Raw genomic sequence first — 27,235 nt, forward strand, 5'->3', positions numbered from 1 at the left:
TAGACCAAACACGTGACGTCACCACCCGATTAACCGCAAATCCAAACACGTGACGTCACCCGATTAACCGCGACCTAAAACACGTGACGTCACGATACCGGATGAAACACGTGGCGTGCCACTCGCTCGCGGGGAGCCTGCTGCCATGCCCCCTGTGACCTTGTGCAGTCGGAGCAGGTGGCGGTGGTGGCGGCGGCGGCGGCGTGGGCAGGATCAGATGATCCACCACACGAGCGCGCACATCGGCCTCGCAGTTGTTGCCACGATGCACGAGCCCCCCACCCCACGACGCAGCGTGGCGTGCGATCGATGCGCTGTGCCGGGTTGACCTAAGGCACGGTGCGAAAGAAAGCTCAACACGCACACACATACATAAATACAATTCCGGGTGCGATGCATTACCCGACAACAGCCATAGGACGACAGGCAGCAGCCCCGGCTCACGGTGACACATGCAAGCTTTGACTTTCGCTTCTCTTCTTTGCGAGGCCATCTCGCATGCGGGGCCTCGCCCGGCCACGACCAGTCCGCTCCAGCACCGCCCCAGCCGCGTGCCAAGCGCGTCTCGTCGCGCCTCGGGGGCTCCCCGCACCGCGGCTGCGATGTCCGAGTGGAACGCGCCTCCCCCTAGTGGCCACATGAGCTGACATCAACACCACCCCCCCCCCACTGCCAGCCCCCCTCCCTTCCTCCCCCCAACCACCAAGCAGCAGCAGCAACGCTTCAACAACAACACCACCACCAACAACAACCACACCAACCACAGTGTGGTTGGTGTGGTTCTTCAAGAAAGCATCGCCACTGTTGCACGGCGCTTTTCTTCCGCTGACCGTTTCCTTCCGCCAAGTTGCTCGCCACTGCCGCCCGCGTTGCTTGCGACACGGGCGGCTGCCTGCTGCGTGTTGTGGCTGCTGCGTGTTGTGGCTGCGTGTTGACACGGCGGAGGCGGCGGTGGCACGGGGAGGACGCGGGCTTGGCGAGCAGGGGAGAGAGAAGAAGAGGAGGACATGGGCAGGGGAGAGGAGGACGTGGTGCGCATCGCCAAGCGCCTGGAGAAAATGGTGACGAGGAAGAGCGCGGTGGGTGACGAGCCGACAGGCTCCGGGATGGTGGGGGTGTTTGTGTGTGTTTGTGTATGTGCGCGTGTTTGTGTGTGTGTGTGTTTGTGTGCTATCACTTCACGGTGTGGGGTTCGTGGGGGTTAACCGGGGGTGTTCGAGGGGGGTGAACGGAGTGGAGCGAGCAACTTCGTGTCTCGTTCAGGGTGCGCACACGCGCGCGTGACTGTGTCGATGGGGGGCTAATGGATGTGGCAATTGGCGCAGCGCGTCTGTGTGTGCAGCACGTGCTCTCGTGTTTATCGTGCAGCACGGGGCTATTGGTACAACACAGTGCCACGTGCGTTGGTTAGTGCAGCCACGTGCTCGTGTCAATTGGGGCTGCACTGGGTTGATTAGTGCAGCCACATGCTTGTGTTCAATCCTGCACGTGTGTTGATTAATGTAGCCCCACGCGTATTAATCCTGCACTCGTGTGTTGATTAGTGCTGCACTTGTTGACTCGTGCGATTAGTCCAGCACTTGATGAATAGTGCAGCATTTTTTTTTATTCGTGCAGCAACGCGTGTGGATTAATTCAGCACGTATGTTGAGGGTTAGAGGTGAGATGTAATGGACGCCTTTGCTGCACTCCACATGAATTGCTTTGCCGAGCTACAGCGTGCCGGATTTGTTCATCGCTGCACTGTTTTCACGGTCGTGGCTGTTCTTCGTGATGTCCGACGTTGAGCTCCACGTGCCTAGGAGCTTCTTCAGGAACGAGAGATTCCTGGTTTCATTTCAACTGCGGCTTCCGATTTCATCCTATCATCCTTGCCGTGGATGTCCTCGCGGGGGGGCGTTCCCTTCTTCAGAAAACTTCAGAAATGCAGTTGCTGAAAAATGATTCCAGCAAGTGGAAGTGGAACGTCGGACAACACGCGGTACACAACCCGAAAATACATCGGGGAGAGCCGTGTGATCTGCTTCGGCGATGCAGCTCGTTAACCCAGATTTAACAGCTCATGCAAAAGGTGTGTTCATAAACAGCAGGAAGCCACAACTCCCATCTCACGATCCATTGCGCACATGTAATGTGACGTATGTTGAACTTCGTATGTACGTGGTACTTCTTTCACACCGTACGTAGCCAAACCGTGCTAAACACAAACATCCATAAGAGGATTTACACTATGAGATCTCTTTTACCAGTGGCAAAATATGATAGTAGGTTTTTACCCTTTTAACTGGTACAAAACTGACACCTTTATTCAAGGCATCATGTTTGCAATGACCACAACACAAGTAGTCAAAAAAGCAAACAAAAAGAAGTAACTCTGATAAGGATGATAATATGCACTGTCCTTGAATTTGATTGGCCCACACCCGAGACGGCTTTCTTTAGAGCCTAGTCCCCATTGGTGTAGGGCCAGATGACACCAGAAGGCGTACAACTCAAACACAGTGCAATATCAGAGTATTGAGAGCTCGGGGTAAGCATTTACACTATGAGATCTCTTTTACCAGTGGCAAAATATGATAGTAGGTTTTTACCCTTTTAACTGGTACAAAACTGACACCTTTATTCAAGGCATCATGTTTGCAATGACCACAACACAAGTAGTCAAAAAAGCAAACAAAAAGAAGTAACTCTGATAAGGATGATAATATGCACTGTCCTTGAATTTGATTGGCCTTGAATAAAGGTGTCAGTTTTGTACCAGTTAAAAGGGTAAAAACCTACTATCATATTTTGCCACTGGTAAAAGAGATCTCATAGTGTAAATGCTTACCCCGAGCTCTCAATACTCTGATATTGCACTGTGTTTGAGTTGTACGCCTTCTGGTGTCATCTGGCCCTACACCAATGGGGACTAGGCTCTAAAGAAAGCCGTCTCGGGTGTGGGCCAATCAAATTCAAGGACAGTGCATATTATCATCCTTATCAGAGTTACTTCTTTTTGTTTGCTTTTTTGACTACTTGTGTTGTGGTCATTGCAAACATGATGCCTTGAATAAAGGTGTCAGTTTTGTACCAGTTAAAAGGGTAAAAACCTACTATCATATTTTGCCACTGGTAAAAGAGATCTCATAGTGTAAATGCTTACCCCGAGCTCTCAATACTCTGATATTGCACTGTGTTTGAGTTGTACGCCTTCTGGTGTCATCTGGCCCTACACCAATGGGGACTAGGCTCTAAAGAAAGCCGTCTCGGGTGTGGGCCAATCAAATTCAAGGACAGTGCATATTATCATCCTTATCAGAGTTACTTCTTTTTGTTTGCTTTTTTGACTACTTGTGTTGTGGTCATTGCAAACATGATGCCTTGAATAAAGGTGTCAGTTTTGTACCAGTTAAAAGGGTAAAAACCTACTATCATATTTTGCCACTGGTAAAAGAGATCTCATAGTGTAAATGCTTACCCCGAGCTCTCAATACTCTGATATTGCACTGTGTTTGAGTTGTACGCCTTCTGGTGTCATCTGGCCCTACACCAATGGGGACTAGGCTCTAAAGAAAGCCGTCTCGGGTGTGGGCCAATCAAATTCAAGGACAGTGCATATTATCATCCTTATCAGAGTTACTTCTTTTTGTTTGCTTTTTTGACTACTTGTGTTGTGGTCATTGCAAACATGATGCCTTGAATAAAGGTGTCAGTTTTGTACCAGTTAAAAGGGTAAAAACCTACTATCATATTTTGCCACTGGTAAAAGAGATCTCATAGTGTAAATGCTTAACCCGAGCTCTCAATACTCTGATATTGCACTGTGTTTGAGTTGTACGCCTTCTGGTGTCATCTGGCCCTACACCAATGGGGACTAGGCTCTAAAGAAAGCCGTCTCGGGTGTGGGCCAATCAAATTCAAGGACAGTGCATATTATCATCCTTATCAGAGTTACTTCTTTTTGTTTGCTTTTTTGACTACTTGTGTTGTGGTCATTGCAAACATGATGCCTTGAATAAAGGTGTCAGTTTTGTACCAGTTAAAAGGGTAAAAACCTACTATCATATTTTGCCACTGGTAAAAGAGATCTCATAGTGTAATTGCTTACCCCGAGCTCTCAATACTCTGATATTGCACTGTGTTTGAGTTGTACGCCTTCTGGTGTCATCTGGCCCTACACCAATGGGGACTAGGCTCTAAAGAAAGCCGTCTCGGGTGTGGGCCAATCAAATTCAAGGACAGTGCATATTATCATCCTTATCAGAGTTACTTCTTTTTGTTTGCTTTTTTGACTACTTGTGTTGTGGTCATTGCAAACATGATGCCTTGAATAAAGGTGTCAGTTTTGTACCAGTTAAAAGGGTAAAAACCTACTATCATCCATAAGAGGGTTTTGGGTTCGAATATAAATGGGTCGTTAAACCCGCCACCACCCGACGCAGCCAATTAGTAGTGAGGATTGTCACCTAAACAGAGCATGACAATTCGTTACTAGTACAACACACGGACGTGTTGGAGAGTAAACCCACAACATTTACAATTCGAGTATGTGATAAACCCTGACGCACCTTACTACTAATTGGCTGTGTCGGGTGGTGGCGGCTTTAACGACACATATTTACGCGATCTAACCCTCTATCACGGGTAATGTTAGTCGCGAAAGCCTCCGTGTTAAACTAAACATAGAAAAAACGCAGTTCTAAAAAAATATTTTAGTTTTCAATTTAGAATCACCACATTGCAATGTGCATTGCTCTCAGCTTTGCCTGGCCCTATTGTCTAAGGACTTTAGGTGACCAACTCTGCGGGTGAAACACAGACAACTGCAGACCGGTTTCATCCTCGTTAGAGCTCATCAGTAGTAACATGACAGTCATCGATGTGCGCTGTTGCTTCAGTGCTTCTGGGAGCCACGCTACCTGGGGGCCTCTAATCGTTTGCATTGCGGCAGGGTTTTACAAACTCCAGTCCACGCCAACCACCCACCCACCACGCTGTTCTGCGTTTACAAATCTACTCCCAATATCAACAACGCCCGCCATTCGCCACTGTGATTATATATAAGCGACGGCACCACGGCGCATGTGCCAGGCCAGGTGAACTTTGATGCCACGTGAAGTGTCGAAAGGTCAAGGACAGACCCAGGGTTGACTGACTGACATGACTGGTAGATGCACCAGGTGTGCCCCTTACTGTGCCAACTTGCTGCATTGTATCCGCTCGTTGTTGCGAGCGTCGTTCCTCTGCCCTCCGTTGTTGTTGGAGGGCGACTGCCTCCAACCGAGCAGTATCGTCCTTCACGAGCCTCCTCCGACACGTGCACACACACATCACATATACGAAACACGTGTACACATACACACACACTGAGACCCCAATCTAAATTTGAATCGGTTGTACGAACGCAGACACGTTTGACAAACATCGGGCGCGTGCAGCGTGGGACGAGTTAATTTGTGTTTCAATGGGGAGTACATTGGTGAACGCGGAAAGACGTAGCGTGGAGTTTGGGGAAACCCTGCATGATGGGGGAACACCCCCTTAGCACTTGCCTAGAGGGCAAAACGAGCTGCGTGTGTTTGCAAGGGAGCATTGCTCCTCGGCAAGCAGAGATGACACTTGGCGTTGAGCGCAGATCCGGGATGGAAATAATCCATAAATAAACATGTGGAGCGCGGTCGTTGACGGCGGCAGGTGGCGGCTTGGTGCTGTTGCTGTAGCTGCTGCTGCTCCAGGCTAAATCGTGGTTCCTCATTCCACAAGCCAGGTCCTTAACCCGTCCGTGAAAGGCGAGCCCATGGCCGGGCATGCAGTGGCACACATTCGCCCGTACCAAAGTAAGAGACAGAGAAAATGTCCGTGCATTACGCACGCTGTGCTTAGACTGTGTTTTAAATACGGGACGGATACTAGGTCTTGATGTGTTCTAAAACTTAAATGGCTGAGATATGAACCAAAAAACTAACATCTGCATTGTACCCAACATCTAATTGTCATATTCTTAGGTTTTTTTCCGTAAAGCCACGTAGGTAAAAAAAGAAAAAAAGTAAAATTAAAATAATTTTTATTTGACTTTTATTAATTTAATTTTTTTACCTACGTGACTTTACCGAAAAAACCTAAGAATATGAATCATTGCAGTCACGAAAGCTTCAAATCTAGATCTAATTGTCAGCTATCAGCAGCAGCATCCGTCATCGTCTGCAATCTATCCTCTGCTGGATTGTCCAGGAACCAATGAACGTTGAGCCAGCAGCCAACGTTGCAGGTTCCCTGGGTGAAGGCCCTCTCCCTAAGCTGTTGCTATCACGGTTTCGTGATGCAACAATCCATCTAGCTTCCGCACACAAGCTCATTTCATCGCTTCACCACAGTCTATGGACGTTCCTCCAGGCTATGTTTTCCTCGTTTGGCTGTCACTCCGCTGTTAGTCTCGACCACACATCACAGTACTAGAAGTATCCTAAACGCTGTAAATGAATTAATTGCTAATAGTGATTGTGTTTTGTGATCAGCATACCTTGTTATTGTTGTGGCTGCGATTTCTTTACAAAAGCACAAAACACGTTTTTAGAACTGGTTTGGCAACTGGGCAAGTGAAGCCCTCGCTGATGCCACCAATCCAGGCCACCACCATGGCAGGGGCAGATGTTGAACTGAAGAACACAAAATGATTCATCGCTCAGCGATCTACTTTGCCATTACATTAAAGTACAAGCCGTTAATAGGCTGCCCTTTGCATTACTACTTGTTGATACAATACTGCAGTTCCTGGACAGTGCTAGAATGGGAGACCACCACGCATCAAAGAAGTGTTACAGGTTGCTGCTGGACTAATGGGGTCAGCGAGAAGGCGGTGTAGTAATATCCATTGCTGTACTATGCTGTGGTTCTGTGCATTGACCAGTGTGGTGAAGAATGGCCATATAACTCCCACTGTCCCGCACGGCATGGAGTGGGCGAAGGGGGGGGGGGTAAGAGGCCCTCATCCAGCAGTGGATTACGTGTGCACGAAGTACGCAGTCCTGCAATGACCATCATTAAGTGCCGGCTTTAATTGGGAGCTCATCACAATCATTAATCTGGATAATCCCCCGAGATGGAAAATGTCGTTTGCAGAGGTTTCCTCGTCAGTTGACACAGTACAGGATGGTCCAGATGTCTTGTGACCCCCCAATTAATTGACCGCTAACATTTATTTTCTTTCCATCTTCATTTATGTTTCAAATAAACATTCCTTCCTTTAAAATAAAGTTACGTTTTAGATAATTAAATAGGGGTCACAGGACATCTGGACCACCATGTACATTGGCAACACATCACGGCACCTGAACTGCACAGACGTTTCAAATATTCTCTCCTAGTGAAGTCATTGTTGTGCCTGTGTAGTGTTGTACACGGAGACACACACTTGTTCTTGGAGGCAACACTTTATTACAACACCCCAACAGGGCTAAGTACATACACGTGCACTGGATCTCCACCTAGGTGATAACTACACGGTGAACTGGACCACAACGGGGTAACTACATAACCGGGTCAGTCAGTGACACACTGCCTGACCCACGATGCCGAGCGTAACACCGAAGACCGAGGATCGAAGAGACGTCGCACCGACGGGTTCCATTCCAACAGAGCCAAGAGCCCTCTCGGGTCTGCCCCTTGGTGCTCCTGGGCGTGGCCTGGCTCCGCCCTCGGCCACGCCCCCTTCTAGATCCTACTAGAAGACTCTGGCCCATATCACGTGTCCCTCGAGCCCCCCTTTCGGGCCCCCTTGCTACCCTGAACCGGTCACGTGCCCACTCGGGTTCACACAGAGTATCACGTCCTCACTTGCTCTCTCTCCGACCCTCACCAGAACTATGCCCCCTAGGGCCCGATTCCAATGCCATATCCACTCTGGTGTCAGAGAGAGACTCAAGACGTACAGTTTCTCTCTTGTGACAGTAGTTGGCGCTAAACGCCATAGTGACTCCATATAAGTCACTACATCTGTGATAAATAAGTGAATGTTGTCCGTGATTTGCACCACTGAACTTGCAATCCAGAGGTCGCCGGTTCGAACCCCTGGTGTGGCGGTTGAAACGATGGTGCAAGTTCATTAACTCCCCACCTCCCGATGAGAATAGGGTTTCCCCTTTTTTCTGGCAACAAAACAGCTGTTAAGATGTTAAAACACTAAACTGAAACCTTTTTACAAGGAGTCATGTGTGCATTAACCACAATACTTGTGGTCAGAATGCAAACCAAAAACATACTCTGATAGCATATGCATTGTCTTTGAAACTGATTGGTCCACACCAGAGACAGCTTTCTTTTCGAGCCAAGTCTCAAACGGTGTTAGACCAGAAGACACTACCTCCCTCCCTGCCTCTGTTCACCCAGCACTGTAAGTGGATACTCCAGAGTTGATCTGCAATATTAAAATATCTGTGCAACCCCCTTGAAGGCACCGGCTGATTATTTGCTGGGCCAGTGCCTGAATAAGGTCCTGAAATAAGTGTTCGGGTCAAACGCAAGAGACAATTTTACCCGGCGCTGGTTCTCGTGGAAAGCTGTCAACCTGACAAGTGGCAGCTCCAGTTTCATCGTACGGATCGCCAAGGGATCGGGATTAGAGTTCACCGCGTGAGGCAGATATAACAAAAAAATATTGGCAACAGCAGCCTTGACAGCCACCCGATCAGATAAAATATTCTGGCTCCTGCCTTCTTGGCCTCTTTTGGACCTGATATTCTGGCAGAGGTGTGTGGTTAGCCTTTGTCTATGAGGACATCCACATTGTGATGTACACTATAAGTGTAAAGCAACGTTCCCGGTACACTGTAGAGTAATATGATCTCCTAAATCGTGCGTTTAGTTTGCGTTTCACTTGAGTGAGAATCACGTATCTTTGGGGATTCCCATGAAGTTGTTTTTATACCTTGAAACAATGACCATACCATAACATATCTTAGTATATTTATAACAAAAACAATTCTTAGAATGTGTCCACATGCTAAATCTTTATTGAATTGGTCGTTTTAACGTGGGCAAAGGGCTGACAGATGGGAATTTCCCATTGACTTTCTCGTTCCTGCTGAACTTTGGAAAGGCCTGAGAAAGACGCAGCTGCTGTCGTCACCTTGAGTGACGTGACCTAGTCCATATCTTACCGTGGTCGTTTGCAAAAGATGGGCAGTTAATGTATTTACCATGTCAAAGATTGTGCATCATATTCGAGCAGATATAATGTGCATTGATGGATTACAGCAGTTAGGCATCGATGCATACGGTACCGATAGTTGTGTGGAAATTCCTTGCGCAAATCAGTGCCACGTTTCTGTCACTTAAGGATTCTGATTTTTGTTAGATTATTTCCTAACTTTTGGCTTTTTCTCAGATTTAGCCCAATCGTGCCGTCAGCACCATGTCATGAGACAAATAATTAGTTTGGAGCTCTATCAATGGCATGCATTGCCCCGTGTAAGAGAATGTTCCGTGGAAGGAGATGTCACATAACTGCTTCTGAATTCTCTCCAAGCGACCTACCTTTCTGATGCAGAAATACATATTCAAACTATACAGTCAAATACATATGTTGACTTCTTGAAGCTAAAATGTAGGCCAATTAGGTCAAAAAATATATATTCTGTGTGCAGTCATTGGTAACCAGACCGAATCCATCAATTATCTAGATTTCAGAACACAGTTTAATCATGGGCGCCTGCTAGAATTCGAACCCATGATCTCAGCAGTGCCGGCTTAGCAATCTGACCTCTGGCCTCTGAGCCACTCAAAAACCTCGTCACTGAATGTTTGTTAGTTGACACTTCTCCTGTACATTCTACTCCGTGACAACATGACCATAGACCACCCCCCCATCAGTTCAGCCAGCAGTATAATCCCCCATATTCCACATCGACCTCCGTAACACGTTTACCAGGAATGTTGTACCACCAGCAATATTAAAAACAAAAGAATATATTATAGTTTAACACGTCGGCTTTCACTACCAATATCATCCATAGCAGAGTTTTTTTTTGGGTTAGATCGCGTAAATATATAAATGTGTCGTTAACACCCGCCATATATTCTACTCGTCCATGTCATTGACTTGTATAGGCAGGGCTTAATATCAGGACGGGTGTGACTCTGGTTCGGTGACCCTGAATATATTTCCACACTGCACAACACATCCAGGATACCTCTCGCATTGGCTGTGGCTCCGATAGCAGTGATATGCCACGTAACGGAGACCACCAGTCACCCAGAACACATGCAGTGGGAAATTAAATCCGGCCTGAAGCAGGCGTACGTACTGTCACGGCGAGTGTGAACATGATTGGGATCGCGGGAATGAGACGTGATCTGGAGGCAGTGAATCTGTGAGACACATTGGCTATGCGGTGACAGGGCATGTGGTGACGTGATGTGGACGGGCTGTCGTGTGCACGAAACTGGGACACGCTAAGTAATGGACATGTCGTTATGCGTGTTCGTGGAGTGTTACCATCGGGACTTGGGTCTCGATTTATGTCTCAATTACTATCAGAATTGTCTAAAAAAATGCTCGGTCCTTTGTTAATCCACTGCTAGATTAAGACCTCCATAATTACAATTATGGGTTTGTTTGACCATAGCTCACCATGCTAAACACTGGGTTGGTGAAAGCATGCAACAGGACAGGTTAATGTCACCACTGATGTTAGCCATAGCTGGGAATCAAACTCAGGTCGCATGGTTCATAGCATAGTGCACGAACCACTGCGCCACCACTTCACCCCATTTACAATGTAAATGTTAGAGAAACTATTTTGAGCTTTGCTGGGAACATTACTGTATGTATATAGCATGTTTGGAAGGATAATGCTGTGTATGCTGCGTCATAATTTTTTTTATGGTTTAATTATCTTCTAACTTTGGGCACCTTTGACCAAATCACTGGGAATGCACCCAACCACTTGCAGATCTCAGAAGATTCAAGGCCTGGACAGTGCTTGGATATATGGCCATGCTGCACAAACAGGTTGTCACAGGGCTTGCACGCGACGTGGTGGGAGAGTCAAGGGTAATTGCAACAACATCTGTTGTTGTGCTGTACCCCTATGCTTCCTCGACTATGCTTCCCCCGCCTTAACGAACCCGCAATGACCGGCGTGGCGAAGTACGATCATATAATAACCCTCAAGATCCGCAACAAAGCGGTTGTGGGTATTTCTGAGGCCTTCGTCCAAGCAATGGGATTACACGAAGGTCGCTGTGGTCACGTTCGGTACCCGCTACAAACGACACTGTTCACAAGATGAGCCGAGACAGAGAGAGAGACAGAGAGAGAGGATCTGCTTTGAGGAACCACCCTGGTTTCCACCGCTAAATTGTAGATGTCTCCTGAGCTACGTTGCTGTGAGCGGCGCTGGGGCCTCACGCTGACGCCCAACTTCCATTGGCGTGCCGCGAGGTGGCTGCATGTGTCAAGGTGGCAATTTCTCCTCGCTCGAATGTTGTCAACAAATACCACGCAAACGCGGCTGCGGAGTGGAAGGGAACACTTTTGCATCGCGTGATATCGGCGGTAAAGGTAAACGTGCCAGTTGGCGGAGGGAGGGGGGCTACCCGAGACCGGTTTCCATGGCCAGGATGCAAGCTGAGGTCTCGTGAAGTTCACGGTGCACGGTGCACGCGGCTCGACCACTTTGCCACTGCTCAATACCGACGGTTCGCTAAACCCACGTCTTGAGCGGACGTCCACAGAGGCCACGCAGCAAGGACATTGGCTCGTGGTGCATGTGCCCGGTGGACTGTCACGCCGCGGAACCGTGAGCGATGGCGATGGCATTGGGAGGAACTTCATCCAGCAGTGGATTGGTCATGGTTGACGATGTATGTATGCATGTTGAACTTCTTTCGCACCGTACGTAGCCAACCGTGCTTATTGAAGGTGTGGTGGAAGGATGACAAACTAAACACAGAGCGGTTGTAATGGAAAAATGATGCTGCTGATTTCCATGAATATCTACTGTATTGAAATGTAGAATTGCATTAATTGGTTAGTGAAATTCGGACATTAAATATGTTTTGACTATAAACTCGGTCATATCTTGCTCAAAAAGCAACCTCCACATGACGTTTTATTCACAGTGGATCAGATAGTGTCACAACCTGCACAAGAGCAGACTCGGGTACCCTTTGTTTGTATTTCCTCGGGAAGTCACGCCGACTCTTTTAAAGGCCTTTCCAGGAGGGTGTCTGCCAAGATTTTTGCAGTCTGTGGCGAAGTTGGCGTGTGCGATCCCAATTGAGTAATGGCTGAGGAGATGGAAGATGGAAATATTGGGTTGGGTGTGGAGTGGGGCTGAACGATTTGGGGAAAATATCTAGATTTGAAGTTTTTGTGACTGCAAGGATTCGTACTCTTTGGTTTTTCGGTAAAGTCACGTAGTTAAAAATAAAATAAAAATAAATGAAAAACAACTTAAATAAGTGAGATTTTTCTGACAGATATTGCGATTTGATTTGCGATTACATTTTTTAAAGTCAAGCTTCAGTTCAATATTCACTCTGTAATAGATTTAAAACATGTGATGGAGCATTACGACGTGATACCATACAAAATATGAACTGCTCTATATATTGTAATGCAAGCATGAGAACTTAAAATATATGTTTGCAGTCGATACCACATTTGGAAGTGGGTTAAAATTGAGTTACAAGATTTGAGGACACAACAACGACAACAACAACAGAGTGAGTTAAAAGAAAGCGTGTAGAATTAGAATAATCGAGAGTATTCTATATGAATAAAGCGCTCTACCTAGAATGTACTGTTATAAACCTCTTTCATGTGTAGTAGTACCCCAGTAATTACCCTGTAATGGGGTCATTTGTATGGGGTAATGGTAAAAGGTAGGCTCGTTGCTTTTTACCTTATACCTTACCTGCTAAAAGGTAAAAGGTAAGGGTAGAGTGATTGTATCGTGGTAAGGTAAAAGGTAGGGTAAAGGTAGGCTCGTTGCTTTTTACCTTTTACCTTCCCTGCTAAAGGGTAAAAGGTATGGTAGAGTGATTGTATCGTGGTAAGGTAAAAGATAGGGTCAAGGTAGGCTCGTTGTTTTTACCTTTTAACTTTTACCTTACCTTGCCGAGGCCTAGATTAACCCACGATGGGGTTCGTTCCCTGCTCCGACACGGTGTTCCGCGAATGATGATGGATTATCGGTCATTTCACGTTGATGCCACCGACTAGACGTGGAACCATACAGCATGAGAGAACATTGAATTGCTTTTACTTTTCTGCCATTCTCATTGCCTCCGCAAGCCATACCCATAACACTCATTCCAGTCCTGTGTACAAAATTTTAATTGGGCATATGATGGGAAAGAATGTTCCACACAGTACCCCGCCAGAGGAGGGGATAATGCGTACAGTATACGGTACATGCATTGCCCGCAGTGTTGCAATATTGTTTATTGCCAATATTGGTTACACATTATTGGCAACGACAAGAATGGCAGTGTTTCCGGGACGACCTCAACAGGAGGCCCGCAAGCCTCGTCTGCCGGGCAGCAGTGGACACACGTGGGACTCGGTGTAGGGAGCGGGAGAGAGTTGGTGAACTGTGAGGGTTTTTGCTCGCTAAACTTGTGAGTTTGCATTCGCATTGCATCACAAATCCACAAGGGCTGAGCCCAGAGTTGCGGTCACGCCGCGATTTTGCGGGCGTGGGGGGTGGCTTTTTGGTGGCTTTTCGTGGGCGCCGAGGGGTGTTTACAGTGTGAGTGAACAGAGTGGCGTCGCGAGGAAGAAGCGGGTCATACTGCCCTCTTGTGACGACAAGCCCACCCTACAACAACACCAACACAAATAGCTCCCCCGTGTGGCCATGTAACAAGGCTGTTGGGGCAAGTGCTGTGAGCGAGCAGCACCGATGAAGCCCGGACAGCAACCACGCCCGGCCGCCTTTGTCTCCCCAGCGGCGATGTCGTTTACACACCGCACCAGGTACTCATTAGAGGCCGGTGTTGGTGGCCGTGAGCGGGAGTCGAACTCGGGTCGCCGGGTTCGTAGCGCAGCGCCGCTACCTGCTACACTACAATGCGTTACGCTTCCACGTCTGCGGGTCACATGACAGATGTGACGTCACAGCTCACTTGCCGTGCAAAAAATAAATGCATTTTGGAGCCCTCCCCCCCCCCCCCCAAAAAAAAGAAAAGGGTATTTTTATAATGTTTTCATGGTGTAAAGTCTGGAAAGTACCCACATGGCAAATTTGCAGTTTGTTGCATGTCGGGAAGTACGCCAAACATTTTGAACAGACACACATAATCACAATGCAGACACACATAATCACAACTTTGCCTTTTATATATGGATATATATACCCCACATCGGTGTCCTGTGCGTATTATTTAAAAATGGGATTTAAAATAGATATTCACACGCACTGTTTTGATCTGGCCCTCCACACAAATGAAATCGCCGTACGTGTTTTCCTCCTACCGTATAAATACGCTGATAATAATACACCCCCTTCATCGTATATCATAGCTTCGCCACCCACAAAAAAAACAATCTTAAGTATTTATTTTACACATCCCATGAGCCACACGGAGTTATGTGAGTGCATGATTTCAGCAGCGTTGGTTGAATACAAGCAAGCTGGACCGGTTTTGACATTCACTGTCTCATCAGCAGCGGTCGGGCTCGCCTGAACCAATTCTCGTGTACTGCCAGATGTCGAAAGGCAAAGACCCCCCCCCGTCTGTTAGACATGAGTCCTAGTTTGATTCAAAAAGTGTAAAATACACAAGGATCGAAATTTTTGACCGTGACGACTCCATATCTGGCAGAGGAAATTTTTAAATGATTAAGTGAGATTTGGTGAGAGACGTTGAATGTTTTTCTATATAATTTATCTTATTTTTGTGGAGTACGTATCTATAAAAGGGCACCACGGTGCCAAGATGTTAGCTACCTCGCCTGGTATACAGGAGGTCGTGGGTTCGACCCCGACGCCTGCTGTATATTTGGAGTTTTCATGTTCTCCCCGTGGTCGCGTAGATCTTTCCCTCCACATTTAGAAACACGCGTGTTATTTGCACGCGAGTATTTGACTGCTATAAATTTCCAAACGATATGCCTCTTAGTTGAGCTATCACTTGTGGCCAGGTCGCTTCTGAAAGAGAGCTATAGCTGAGTGGGCTTCACCTGGTAAAATAGAAAGTTTATCATGATATTTTGAAAGAATTGCCAATTGCCTGGATTTTTCTCAGGATTGTCCCATTGAGGTAGCTGGTATCCTGGGGTATCTGTAATTCTTCCCGTGGCATTAAAAGTCCACGTTTTTGTCATTTGCAGAATAACAGTAGTAGGAATACATCACTCAAGATCAATGAGATGTATTGTACACATAGTTGATCTCCCTGTTTGCTGGTATTGTGAGATATTCTTGTCTCCCCCTAATGTCTGTCCCGTAGAAGGGAAATAATAAAATAATTAAAATAAAACATAATAAAATAATTCTCACGACGTTTCGGCCACAACGCAAGCAGCCGTTCTCAGGTGAAGAATGAGGACGGCTGCTTCCGTTGTGGCCGAAACGTCGTGAGAATTATTTTATTATGTTTTATTTTTATTATTTTATTATTTCCCTTCTACGTGACTTTACCGAAAGAACCAAGAAGATGAATCCCTGCAGTCACGAAAGCTTTAAATCGAAATTTCGTCTGCCCCGTTCTTTGGCACCTCAGAGGTGGCAACGGTTCTGCACAGTGCGTTAAAAAACCCAATTTTTTACATCGTTTCATTCACATTTGCTGACTTTGGCCGACTGCCATTGTTGCTGCTCTCAGATCCACTACAGATGTTGCGGATTCCAGAGTCGGTGGGGAGGGGGGTCGAAAGGGGGGCCGGGGTGCTGCTGAAGTGAAAGCAGATGTGTGGAATCTGAATAATTTCACCTAAAAATAGCAAAACAATTACAGCCCCTTGTCCCCCCCCCCAAACCTCTTGCAGCAGTGCTGTACGTTTGCATACGTGAGGCTAATGGAGATGTGTGGGGGGGGGGGCTAGATTTGGGGATCACATCGTGTGGATTGCTGCAGGATAGCTTGCTCACTGACGATTACCAAAGTTGGTAAACGGTGAAGGTGCCAGCTCTGCAATTAATTGCTGACTCATGCCACTTCTGATGGAAGAGCCTCCACGATAGAATGAGCTCTAGAGCCCCCCGAGTTGTGGTTTTTTGGCCTACTCTTTTACAGACGGCCAGATGTCTTGGAGGCGAGGGTGCTCACACTTTACCCCACCACGTGCGACCCGCCACGTGGTGTGGTAAAGTGACTGTGGATTGTAGCAACTCGTTTTTAAAAGCAGTGCTTCCATGAAAAAAGAAAACATGTCATGGTGGGTTTTTAATTCCACGTGATATTTACATTGTACGAATAGTGGATTATTGCGGACTTAAAGCTGAACATATTTACCATAGATAAGCTGAAGTACTGTATATTGATACTCTTAGGTTATTTCGGTAAAGTCACGTAGGTAAAATAATCATAATAAAATAAAATAATAATAAATGAAAATAACTAAATTAAATCACGACGTTTCGGAGGCAACACAAGCCTCCGTCATCAGGTGTAACTGCTCCAGAATTATGAATTCAGAAAATAAACTGGAAATCGTTTAGCTCCGTAGCGCTTTTGGTTGGTCGACAAAGCTGTGGAGAAGACACAGACGCTCAACTTGGCAGCTTCTTCGAGCAATTTAACTTCAATTGCTTCTCTGCTCTCAACGGAAGCAGAGTTCCGACAAAGTCGAGGAGTAACTCCACCGAACCAATGAACGGACCCTCAGATCGACCCTCCGTTGCAACTAACCTGCAGAACCTCGGACTGACTTGTTTGTGTAGATGGGTGCAGAAAGCCATTCCAGTTCGCTGGAGGCACAGCTCAAGCTGGCTGCTTGTGGAGAAGTGGCTGGGCTGGGCACTGTCCGATGTTCAGGGGCCTCCCGCTTGATGCGTTGCCAAGCCCTGCAGTGCATTCCAGGTCATTGTGTGGCTCGCATAGATCGTTTTTGGCTTTTCCCACACTCAACGCAGTGAGGTTAATGTAAGTAATACATTATAATGTTGCACATCCAACTGGCACGTTTTCCGGCCGTATGAATATTTTGGCATTTGGCTCGCAGGGTCAGGAAGGGTTATATCCCCTGATGTCGTCTGGTTATTTTGCAATCCTCGTGATGACAACAAATACTGAGCGTTTGGGTGCTGCGAGCGTTCACGCAAACAGACGTTGAATGATTAATCTTTACCTGTGGTCTGCTGTGTTGCAGGATGGAGCTCTGGATCTTCTTAAGGAGCTGCAGGCGATACCCATGACACTGGGCATCCTAAAAGTGAGTTGGACTGCTTCTATCACAAAGCTGGAAGATATTTATTCATTGGCTGCCAGTAGTGTTAGAATGCTTTTCCCTTGAGAAATGTGAGTTCCCCTTCTCTGGCAGGTGACGCGAGTGGGAATGCTCGTGAACTCCCTAAGAAAACTCACGAAAGATGAGGAGGTGATTTCTATTTCCAAGATCCTCATAAAGACCTGGAAAAAGTTACTTGGTGAGTGACCAAACTTTCCAGCTGTTCATTCTCACTCCCAGCTAAGTGATCGTGCGTAATGTCTCCCCTTTGAGGGTTTTATTATTTGACACCCGCACCCCTGGCAATTTGAAATGTCACATTTCACATTTCAAAGCGAGAATTAAATTGAACAACCATAATACAGGTTTTTTGGGTTCGATTGCATAAATTTCGATTCAATATTTATAAAATATATAAAATATATATTTACGAAATCTAACCCCAAAAAGCTGTATTAGGGATGATATTGGTCGCGAAAGCCTACGTGTTAAACTTAATTGAACAGTTTATACATATAATGGGATAGAGTAGCGCCCCTCATGGCTGCTGGACCTATTACATGTGTAGTGGTGATACGCGCTGGGGGTATACGTCGTGTGCCAGCGCGTATGTACGGGTGTGTGTGTGGTGACGCGCGCTGACGGGGAGGAGCAGGCGTCAGCGCGGGTGGGGGTAGTGCTGCTGATTGGCTGTGTGCCGGTGACGCGCTGAGAGGGAGTGATCGGGTGGCAGCGCGGTGTGATTGGTCGAGGAGTGGAAACACGCGCTGGGCGGAAACGGATCGTAGAGATAGCGCGTGGTGATTGGGTAACTGAGGAGCGGTGCCGACGTTGAGGTCCGCATCCGCTCCGTCTCCCGGGAGGAAGGGATATATAAGGTGATGCACAGAGGAGTAGAGGGAGGAAGTGGAACCATCTAGGAATGAAGACGAAGGTGCAGAGATAGAGCCCGGAGAGGAGAGTAATGGAGAGTAAGGGAGAGTAAGGGAAAGTAATGTAGAGTAATGGAGAGTAATGTACAAGGTGTAGCCAGAGAGAGAGAAAGGTCTACACGAGCCGAGTAATGTACAGGGTGTAGCCAGAGAGAGTGTAAGGTCTACACGAGCCGAGTAATGCATACGGTGTAGCCAGAGAGAGTATAAGGTCTACACGAGATAGGTACTGAAGAGTGTGTAGCCGGAGTTGTAAGGTCTACACGAGACGGGTACTGAAGAGTGTGTAGCCAGATGTGTAAAGTCTACACGAGACGAGAGAAGAGTGTAGCCGAGGCGCGGAGTCTACACGAGGCACAGAGAGCCAGCAGCACAGAATCTACGGGAGTCGAGAGAAGTGTGGAGCGGAGAGAAGAGGTCACGAGTTGTATCGTTGTATGGTGACCGTACTGTGAAGAAGAGAGGCCACGCGTTGTATCGTTCAAGTCAAGATTTAATAAAAAGAAGTGTGTTCCCGTCAAAGGAGTTTCCTGCCGTCATTTCCAATACTTCACATGCAATAGTCACACATTTTTAAACGTATCAGTTCCTATGCACACAATTCAATGCGTACATCATGGGGGCAATGTTAAATACACGTGTCCTGTACGTGTGTGTTTTTTTGTTTCTTGCGCTGTGTGTGTTTGACCTCTTAGGGGTGGATCAGATGAAGAGGAGGAGCTCGCATGATTCCTCCTCGTCCAGTCCACCCTACTCCCCCGTGGAAATGCCTGAGGGCAGGTAGCCTCCCACCTTCTCACTCCTGTTTCCTCGCTGATTCTCGGCGGGGCCTGCGTGAAACTCTTGGGGTGCGAGCAATAGTTCAAGCCGGTTTCGCCTTTGCAGTGTTGCTGAGTTCTGCACAGTGTTTTGAGCTGGAAAACACCAATGCTGTTTACAAAAATAACAGAGAGTGGTACTTAGAAGCTCTCCGCGTGTTTGTTTTTTTGGGGTGGCGACGTATTTGTTTTGTAACGTCAGATTTTTCACTGCGTGCGCTACGAACTTCTTCACGGGTTGGATGTTCAGTTCCTGAACTCGCTCGCGGCACGCGGAGCAAAACGTTGGACACCGTGCTGATGAACGGCACGGTACAACCACAAAAACACATCGGAGAGCTGTACAGCACAAGCACGGAAACCTACACAAATTATAACTTTTACAAAGAGCATCAATGTTTGCAACTGCTATATTGGGTGTATCACATAATCAGAACGAGGTTAGAGCCAGGGATTCATTTAAGCAGGATCTGTCCAGGTTAGCGACATGGAAAACATATTTAAACTAAACTATTTAAAAATATATATTTTAAAAGGTAATGCCTCCTGAGCTATATAGCACTTTTTCAGAAGTACTCTAAAACGCGTGACGTTGATTCTAAATGTGGAGGGAAAAACCGGAGGACCCGGAGAAAAATCCACGCGACCACGGGGAGAAAACGCAAACTCCAAATGACAGGCGTCAGGGTCGGGATCGAACCCACGTTCTCCTGCACACCAGGCGAGGTAGTTAACATCTCATCGCCACCTCATCCGGTTTACCTCTGGCTGTGGCTACTCGTCAAATGGCAACTTCAGTCTAACAGCGACCCAGAAATTGTTCAGTGAGAAAAGAAGCTCTGGTTCGACCGTTTTTCTAAATGGGGAGTGATGTCAGTGGTTAAAATTTGCAGCGATTTCTATCCACTACTTTGGTATTCAGGCAATGCTCTGGTGCCGAAATGAGTAAGAACAATGCAGGAATATTCAGCAATTATGCAGTACGACTACTACTGTGTGATAAAGCCCCTCAGAATGGAGGCACAGTTCATGCTATCAACTTCCTGTGCAGCAATTAACACGTGCACTGCAATCCATGCATTATATTTCAGTAATTGGCACGTGTATTATAGCACATGCAGTACAGTGCAGCAATTAACTACGGTTGCGACCGGTCCTGATTTGCCCAGCATGATCCTCTTTTTTAGAGGTTGCCGTCCTGGGAAATCGGTGAATCTTCCTGGGACATTAATTAAAAGTCCCAGGTGTTTTGTCGGTTGCGGGACAATACACCGCTCGAGTACGATGCGTTTGGATGTAGTTCTCCACTCTTCCGCGACGGTGAGATATTCTTCTTCCCGCGGGATTTGTTGAGCCTTGGAGATGTGGCAGCCCGATAATTAACACGTGTCTAGCAACAACGTGTGCAACACAGTGCAACCGATGTACGTGTACGTACGTGTAACATGTCCCACCGTGTTGACCGCTATTATCGCTCTGCTCATGGCAGCAATTCTGGGCCCGAAGGCAAGCACTGCGAGAAAGGAGGAGGTGACAGGAGGCGTGCGGAGACCAAACCACCCAGCACCCCCACCACGCCCACCACGCCCACCACACCCACCAGCCCCAGCACTCCTGGCACCCCAAGGTCGCCCGCGTTCCCATCGGCGGGCACCTCCAGTGAGGTTGTGCGAGAAAAGTGCCGGGAAATGCTGGCAGCTGCACTAAAGACCAATGGTGAGACTGTCGTAGAAATACATAAATGAAGGCGACGTGATTTCCTGCTCACATGAGCACCGAGGCACTGCTCCTCTGCTGTTTATAGGCATGAGCCATTGGTGGAAATTGCATATTCTTATTGCGGGGGGGGAGGGGGGGGAAATGTATCGACAGGACAATCACCGTTAATTTAACCAAATCAGCGGTACTCATTTTATTGACACCGTTGGGATTGCGAGCTAAGTCAACCGCTACCCAACCAGGATTGGAAGTCGCAAACCTTCCGATTGCGAGCTGCTCGCTCTGCTGTTGAGTCACCTGGCCGGGGATGACGGTGGGCAGCAGTAGGACAATGAAGAGGTCAACACAGGTGGCCAATGTTGGTGATGCCACCATTGCCTACTTCCTTGTGCCAGGTCCCGCAGTTGCTTTTTTAATGTTTTGTCTTTACCCCTAACGTTATTTCGATTGTGAAGCAGATATCGCAGACCCAATTCTCAGATCCCCCCCCTTCAAGTCACCTCTGGTCAAGGCGGTAGGGGGCAGCACTTCCACACGTGCTCTCCCGAAGAGATATGTTTGTACTGGTAGGAACCTCCTGGGTACACCAGCCCACAGGGGATTATTGTGTCCGTCGTGCAGGGAGGGGCTGGGTGGGGAGGGAGGGGCTGGGTGGGGAGGGGAGGGTGGGGAGGGGCTGGGTGGGGAGGGTGGGGCTGGGTGGGGGGTGGGAGGGGTGGGACTGGGTGGGGAGGGGCTAGTCACCCCGTGGTGCCCTTATAAAACTCAACGTTTAACCTACTCACGCTGGCTTGTGCCCGCCCTCACAGTCGGGCATATTTGCGGAATACACCACGCCGCCGTTGACCCTGGCCATTGACCGAGCAACCCAACGTTCCTACCAGCTCCCTCTGCAGGAATGTGTTCATGTAAAAGTTAAAGCAATAATATATTTTATTCTTTGAAGTGGAATTCAGCCAAGTGCAGATCCAAATGTAACGTGATGGATTTTGTTTTGTGCAGTGATTATGGCCAGGCTGTAACCATTTATATTTAATTACAGGTGGCTAAAACCTCGACTCAAACCCAGGATCTCAGTGGAAACAGCTCAGCACGCTGACCTCTGAGTCACGTGGCCACCTTCAGATCCTAGAGTTGTTAAAAAGTTTCCACCTGGCCTTTGAGATCGACTTTGACATCCTACCCCTCTGGCTTTTAGTCTCTCCTTTAGTGGCCATCCTCTGGGTACCAATCCATCGCCTGTCTCTAACCTGCCCACCTATCATTATGCACACGTCCTGCTCATTACAACCTAATCTTCCCGATGACATCTACAAGACTATCATTGTCCAATGAAAGTTATACCCTTGGTCACCAACCTCAGTTTGGCCTGATCTTATCCGTCAATATTGCTGATGCGGCGTGTATGGTTAGGAATAATATTGTTTGATTGAAAACTTACAGGTGGTTTATCCTATGCTTTCAATAAATAAAAAACAACCCCTCAGAGCCATACTCCAAATGATGCCAATAATGGAAAGGAAAACAGTGACTGAGTGTTTTTTCGTGCAGTCATCGCTGGATATTGCTGACGTGGTAAATATGCTCTTCTGCAGCTCCACTGATGCAAACATGATCATGCAGAATTGAAGACTTTTGTTTTTTTTGGGGGGGGGTGGGGGGGGATAAAGTGATTGATGCCAGATATTAAACTTCGACACACTTCAACGGGCAGGGTGGATTCTGCTTACAACATGTCGACAAACAACATTTTTTTCCTTGCTGGCAAAATATACATTTCAGATGTGGCCCTCGCAAAACGCTCAAACCGTTCATGTTATTAATGCGAATGTTTGTACGAATGTGTTTTCATTATTTGCAGATGACTACGTGAAGTATGCGGCGAACTGCGAGCTGATTGGGGCACAAATTGAAGACTGTATCCTTTTTGGCAGTCCGCATCGTTGTGTTTTCACAGTTTTGGTTTAGAACATCTACACGTGAGACGCTATCGTGGTGTAATGTTGAGCACACTGGACTTTTTTTCGCACCATATGTAGCCAACCGTGCTAATCAGAGGTGCGGGGGAAGGACAACGAACTGAACAGAGTTGAAACAGTGGTGCAAGTTTCTTAAAATTTCCCCTGCCGCCTCTGTCCACTAACCAGTATAAATCGTGGCACCATGGTTAGTCGATCGGCATGAGAGTTGGTTTAAATCGATGAATTGTTACAAGCCTACAAAACGGTTACAGTCAAGGATGACTTGGGCAAGAACACATGACAGCCACTGATGGGGCAGTATGTAAATTAAATGTAATTCTAACATGTAATTTCACTACATTTGTAATTAGGAATTGGAATCTCTAAATTGCACATCACATTTGTATCTAAATTGCATTCCTCTCGTAATTTATGAATCAAAATTACGCACGTTTCTTTCCCGTCTTGATTACAACATCATGTCTAGCCTGGTGGCTCAGCGCTAGAGAAAGTGGCTCACACTCTGGAAGGATGAGAGTTTAAATCCTGATTGGTGGTTTGTTTCAGCCCATCATCCCCTTGAGGTCGATAAATGAAAGCACCACTGTGGAGAAATCAACATTGTGGTTGTCTTACAAATAGACTCGACCCGCCATAAGAACGTGGAATTTCCTTCCCTGGCTCAGTTCTGTAAAGAAGAGATGAGCACCAGCTCTATGCCCTATTTGAGTAGGAAATCATGTTTTGATTCCAGCAGCAGGGGGAGGGAGGGTGGCATAGGAGCTCAGTGATTCATCACATTTGCCGTGTTTTTTTCCGCTGACGTGAGAATCGGCCAGCCATCTTCCAGGAGCTGCCTGCCGTGGATCAGAAGTACAAGAACCGCGTGCGCAGTCGCATTTCCAACCTCAAGGACCCCAAAAACCCGAACCTCCGCATCAGCGTGCTGACCGGGGCTATTTCAGCGAGCTGCATGGCCAAAATGACAGCGGAGGTTTGGAAGTTTGTTATCGCGTCATCGGATTTGTAATGGCCGGATACGCGATGGTGTACCGTACACACATATGTATTTGAAAAACTCTCATTTGAACGGAAGCTTTTTAAATCTCTTCTTGCTCTGGTGGTCAGCGTGGAAGAGATTGCGTTACAGTGCCTGGAGAGTTAGGTGCCCTGTTTCCCATCCTGGGGGTGATCTGGACTACGTTAACCACAGAAAAAACAATGCGCAGCTCTGCTCAAAGCGGGTGGTGGTGGGGGGGGAAAGAAAATTCCCCAACAGAAACTGTGTTGGAGTTCACGTTGATATCATTAACAGCCACCAAGGATTGCGTTTGGTTGACCGTTTTTGACAAAACAGATTTTTTTATTCTGCCAAACTAACGCAGCAGCAGCAGCAGCAGCAGCAAAACAGCTACGTCGACACCAGCGCTGCCACGAGTGGTTAAGGTTACTTTGTTGCGGAAATTGTTGTTACGTGCCACGGAGCAGTGGCAGCTGGATGCAGGTCAAACGGGAGGTAGCGTTCAACTCAGTGCGAGCTTATCTTCACATGAGGGTGCGTAGGATTTCACAGTTAGCGCTGTGTACGGGCGTTCAACGCTTTTTTCGGATTGTTGCCGCGTGTTTCTCGGCACGACGTCCGACATGTTGCCCGACGTGCTCGGAGCTTCCATTCCCTGAAGAAGAAGAAGAACCTTCAGTTCCTGACGGAAGCTCACAAGCACGTGAAGCGAAACGCCGAACATCATGCCGAGCCGAACCAACACACGCGGTATAACCGGAAACACGTCAAAGAGCTGTTTTACATTGTCTATAAAATCAGTTTCTCCGCCTGCCCTTAGCAACGCGTTTGTAAATGTGGATGAAAAAAAACATCAAAAACGAACGTTCGCATGGCTGGATTTGCATTGCTTTTGATGCGCTCGACGCATATTGTTGCTTCATGTGCATTTACATCTCCAGTGGCCATATACGAGACTATACGAGTACCACTCATAATCAACGTTTTTGGGTTAGATTGCGTTATTTATAAATGTGTTGTAACCCTCCACCACCCGACACGGCCAATCGGCAAAAAATTGTCACGTTGACAAAAGACAAATAGTTCACTGCTTTAGCCCACGGGTGTGTTGAAGCGTGAAACCACAACATTTACAATTTTTGAATACGACGTTTCGCTGGTAATTGCATCCAGCATCATCGGGCAATTCTCCACCACCGGCCACCCGTTCCCTTCCTCTTTGTGGCGATGCTCACGCTTCCCATTAACTTCAACTTGGCTTGGCCTTTGTATTCGCAGGAGATGGCAAGTGACGAGCTGAGGGAAAAGCGCAAGGCCATGACGGAGGAAGCCATCCGTGCGCACCAGATGGCCAAGACGGGCGGCACGGAGACCGACCTGTTCAGCTGCGGAAAATGCAAGAAGAAAAGATGCACCTACACTCAAGTGAGTGGCCGCTTGTTCTTCAGCGGTGTCCTGTCCCTCAATGTACACGTGTACGTATGTTGAACTTCTTTCGCACCTTACGTAGCCAACCGTGCTAATCGGAGGTGCGGGGGCAGGACAACAAAGTAAATGAAAAAAATTAGTTAAATATAGATTTAAAAGTGCATAGCTCCAGTTGCTTCCTAATATTGTAACAGCGTTCCAGACGGCCGCAGAAGCACATCTGAAAGTGCCTGATGAAGTGACCGTCTTTGTTCGATGGCCAGCCAAAAGCCGCTGCGAGGACGGCCGCAAGTTTGCGTGATGTTTGATGCTCCTCGTCATGCAACCGAGCATCTATTCGGGCCCAGGATGGCGTGCGAATCGGTGGTGTGGCCAGAACTATACCGCATTGTGCAATTGTGTTAAGGTTGAGTAAACCTAATAGAGCCTAGGACCGGTCCATGTATCATGTACAACTATCCATGGTCAGGAATCGAACTTGGGTGGCCTGGTTCACAGCGCAGTACATTAACCGGTGTTCACCATTCGTGAAAAGTTACCACCTTGTTTCCACTTGCATCTGATGCACAGCAAGTGCAGCACTTGCAAATAGAAATCGTGAATGGCTCGTACCGCATATTGTTCGACACAATGTCAGACGTTTCACTCCACATGCTGGGAACTTCTCCAGGAACCAATTGGAGCAGCCCGCTTTTTTTCTCGGAGAGCCATACAGAACAACAGTGGTGACTTACGCAGCCGGTATCGTGAATTGTCGCGTTGTCGGTTTTTCTGTCGTATTTCAGGTGCAGACCCGAAGCGCAGATGAGCCCATGACCACGTTCGTCTTTTGCAACGAGTGCGGGAACCGATGGAAGGCAAGTTTTGCCACGGTGTTCATAGTTGCTACTCACACAGACATCGCAACAATGCAGAGTTATCGTAGGGTGCCCATTCACGTGCTGCTGCTTCTATTGAAACCTCACGTCGTAGACTATTCCTTGGCATACTGTACCACTGCAAACGTGTGCCGATTATAGTTCTACAGGCAAAGAACAGAAGTACTTTTCAAACACCCTCTGGGAATGTTATGCTTTTCACCAATGGCTCATGTAACTCTAACATCCAATTGTTTTTTAAAAACCTTTTTTTCGGACTTTGTCCAAAACTACCAAATTTGCACGTCAATTTGTCTTGTATATTCGGTACATTTTCTCAAGAGGTGATACTAACTTTATCGATAAAATCAGGGCACCTGCCACCCTAAGGGTTTCTGTCAGATTAACAAAGTTAACATTGAATTGACCAGATCATTAATAGTTGTATTTTAATAACAAGACAAAAACCTTGTGGTTTTAACGTTAGGATATTAATCTTAGCGAATTAAACTCATAAGCCACTGCACCTTTACGCAACGTATTTTTGGGTGTTTGCATCTCACTGTGAGATGACAAACCCCGGCAGCAGTTGTCATGCTCATGGATATAGTAAGCAGGAAGTGATCACTGACCTTGGTTGGCTGCAATTGAAGCAGACTAAACAGTCGCCCTTAGCTTAATTGCCACGTGTTCTTTGTTGTTGAGAATCGAGAGCATGCATACGTTTTCCAGTTGCACATGTCCACACACACACACACGCATGCAGGCATTTCTAACTATTTCTAACCAACACTGTGCTTTCTAGGTGTTGTGTGATGCACGCTTACTAAAATATGCCACGTAAGATGTCAGTTTCTTTTCTGTATTTACTCATATCCTCTATTTCCCCAGTTCTGCTAAAGAAGATTCAAGCACTTCAGTTTTTATGAAAAAATACTTCTAACTTCTCTTGCCTTAAATGCTTTTAAACAAGACAAAGGAATGTTTAAAAATGGTTTATATATTTAAAGAAAAAATGGCATAGATTTTTGTTTTATAAAGTCAGCTTAATTCTAATTGTCATGTTAAATTGCATTGGAATTATTTTAAACCTTAAGTAAATGATAAATCATGAGCTGGTGA

The 27,235-nt window shown here is 47.0% G+C and overlaps 1 protein-coding gene across 3 annotated transcripts; it reads left to right on the forward strand.

Moving 5' to 3' along the window:
- The first annotated feature begins 693 nt into the window (after nucleotides 1–693).
- On the forward strand, nucleotides 694–27,235 carry LOC144946241 (transcription elongation factor A protein 1-like). 3 transcript variants are annotated; one of them, XM_078875141.1, is made up of 10 exons: nucleotides 694–1,079; nucleotides 17,300–17,362; nucleotides 17,471–17,576; nucleotides 19,005–19,089; nucleotides 20,617–20,843; nucleotides 22,708–22,764; nucleotides 23,647–23,801; nucleotides 25,107–25,253; nucleotides 26,042–26,113; nucleotides 27,005–27,235. In XM_078875141.1, the coding sequence occupies exons 1-10, from the start codon at nucleotides 1,008–1,010 to the stop codon at nucleotides 27,011–27,013; spliced, it is 993 nt and encodes a 330-aa protein (XP_078731267.1). In that variant the 5' UTR covers nucleotides 694–1,007; the 3' UTR covers nucleotides 27,014–27,235. The 3 variants fall into 3 exon arrangements, with proteins under 3 accessions (XP_078731267.1, XP_078731260.1, XP_078731275.1); XM_078875134.1 differs by lacking the exon at nucleotides 27,005–27,235 and having other exon boundaries at nucleotides 26,042–26,365; XM_078875149.1 differs by lacking the exons at nucleotides 694–1,079; nucleotides 17,300–17,362; nucleotides 17,471–17,576; nucleotides 27,005–27,235 and adding an exon at nucleotides 18,608–18,815 and having other exon boundaries at nucleotides 26,042–26,366.

This window comes from Lampetra fluviatilis, chromosome 2 (genome assembly GCF_964198595.1).
Source record: "Lampetra fluviatilis chromosome 2, kcLamFluv1.1, whole genome shotgun sequence".
Taxonomy (NCBI): domain Eukaryota; kingdom Metazoa; phylum Chordata; class Hyperoartia; order Petromyzontiformes; family Petromyzontidae; genus Lampetra; species Lampetra fluviatilis.

Excerpts from the sequence above, each read along its gene's own strand:
- LOC144946241 (XM_078875134.1), top strand. The coding sequence starts at position 1,008 with ATGGGCAGGGGAGAGGAGGACGTGGTGCGCATCGCCAAGCGCCTGGAG. Across the intron at positions 17,363-17,470 it reads TGACACTGGGCATCCTAAAA|GTGACGCGAGTGGGAATGCT; the intron begins GTGAGTTGGACT and ends CTTCTCTGGCAG. Across the intron at positions 22,765-23,646 it reads TGGGGCACAAATTGAAGACT|CCATCTTCCAGGAGCTGCCT; the intron begins GTATCCTTTTTG and ends AGAATCGGCCAG.